The 1,717-nt window shown below is 44.5% G+C and overlaps 1 protein-coding gene across 1 annotated transcript; it reads right to left on the minus strand.

The window, feature by feature from the left end:
• Positions 1-411: 411 nt before the first annotated feature.
• LOC123253846 (olfactory receptor 9Q1-like) lies at positions 412-1,347 on the minus strand. Its single transcript, XM_044682962.1, has one exon. It carries the CDS (start codon positions 1,345-1,347, stop codon positions 412-414), a length of 936 nt encoding a protein of 311 aa, XP_044538897.1.
• Positions 1,348-1,717: the final 370 nt, after the last annotated feature.

Here is a 1,717-nt window from a genome sequence, read left to right on the forward strand (position 1 = left end):
CCACATCTCCATGTCAGTATCTTGGCAGAATATGAGTCTTGGTTCCTGTCTTCTAGTCACTGGTTCTCCATTCCATTTTTCCCTATTTTCATCATTTTTAAAATCAACAAAATTAATTCTTTTCCATTACTGCCATCATGCAATTAATCCTCTGGCTGGCTTACCTAGCTCCAACAAATGTTAATGCCTTTTTCAGCTTGCCGCTTTATCTTTGCCCTTTCCTGGCAGTGAGTTATTAGAAGTACCTTGTAGAAAGGTCTTATATAACTCTATTTACATAGCACAGAGCCTACCTCCTCACAGATGTTTGGGACATTTGTCATTGGCCATGATGATGCTAATAGTCCAGAATGCTGATGACACCAAAGAGGAGATGGATCACAACTGGCACATTCAGTGGCTATGGAAAGCCTAAGATAACCTATGCCTACTAAGAAGTTTCTTCAAGGCTTCCTTCACCTCCTTGTTCCTCAGACTGTAGATGAGAGGATTCAACATGGGGATCACTGCAGTATAGAACAAAGATACCACCTTGTCTTCTTCTAGGGATTTTCCTGACTTGCTTCGAACATACATGAATGCCAGGGTACCAAAGAAGAGCCCAACGGCAGTCATGTGGGAGGCACAAGTAGAAAAGGTCTTAGCCCTCCCACCAGCTGAGCGGATCTGTAGAATAGCCCTGATGATGAACAGATAGGACACCAGGATCATGGCCAGGCTGGCCAGGATCACGAAACAAGCAAAGAGTAGAATTAAGAGTTCTTGTAGGAAAGTGTCTCCGCAGGACAACTCTAGCAGAGGTGGGAGATCACAGAAAATAAAGTCAATCTGGTTGTCTCCACAGAAGGAGAGTGAGAACGTGCAGCTGGTCCTCAAAATAGCATTAGCTAAGCCCCCCATGTAGGCTCCAGTCACCAACTTTAGTCTTTTCTTGGGTGTCATGATGGTGACATAGAGCAGAGGCTGACACACAGCTACATAGCGGTCATACGCCATGAGAGCCAGGAGGTAGCAATCGGTGGAGCCAAAGAAAGTGAACATGAAAAATTGGGTGGCACATTGTTCATAAGACATCACAGCTCTGCCGGAAGCCAAGGTCACCAGGAGCTGAGGTAACACCGTTGTGGAGAAACAGACATCTAGGAAAGACAGCTGTCTAAGCAAGAAGTACATAGGGGTGTGGAGTCCAGGATTGGTCCAGATCAGGGTGATCATGCCCAGGTTACCCAGCAGCATCAGGAGGTAGAAAGTCAGAAACACCAAGAGCAGAAGAGTGCCCAGCTCAGGGTGGTTGGTGAAGCCTAGCAGGATGAACTCCTTGACAATGGTGCCATTTCCAATAGCCATGAGGTCAGGAATTCTTACTGGGGAAAAGAGGAGATTCAGGTCACGATCCTATTGAAACCATTATGCTTCTAAGACTATAATGAATTGGTGGGGATGCATAGGCTGGCATCAAGGTGAGTTTCAGGTGATGAGATCTACTGTCCAAGGACTTGGTATGGCCATGAATTTAGAACCTTGCTTAAAGCAAGCTCTTAATCGATGTTTGTTGAGCTGGAGTGAATCTAGTCTATCTCCTTTATTTGACAGAGGAGGAAACTGAGACCCAGGAAGGCTAAAGGACTTTGATAATGATAATAACATTTCCATAGTATTTTATAAATACTATCTGATTGAATGCTTACAACAACCCTAGAAGATAAGTGCTGTTATT

Source organism: Gracilinanus agilis, chromosome X (assembly GCF_016433145.1).
Source record: "Gracilinanus agilis isolate LMUSP501 chromosome X, AgileGrace, whole genome shotgun sequence".
NCBI classification, from domain to species: Eukaryota; Metazoa; Chordata; class Mammalia; order Didelphimorphia; family Didelphidae; genus Gracilinanus; species Gracilinanus agilis.

What these genes read in the sequence shown, in the direction of transcription:
- LOC123253846 (XM_044682962.1), bottom strand. Translation starts at nt 1,347, where the DNA reads ATGGCTATTGGAAATGGCACCATTGTCAAGGAGTTCATCCTGCTAGGC.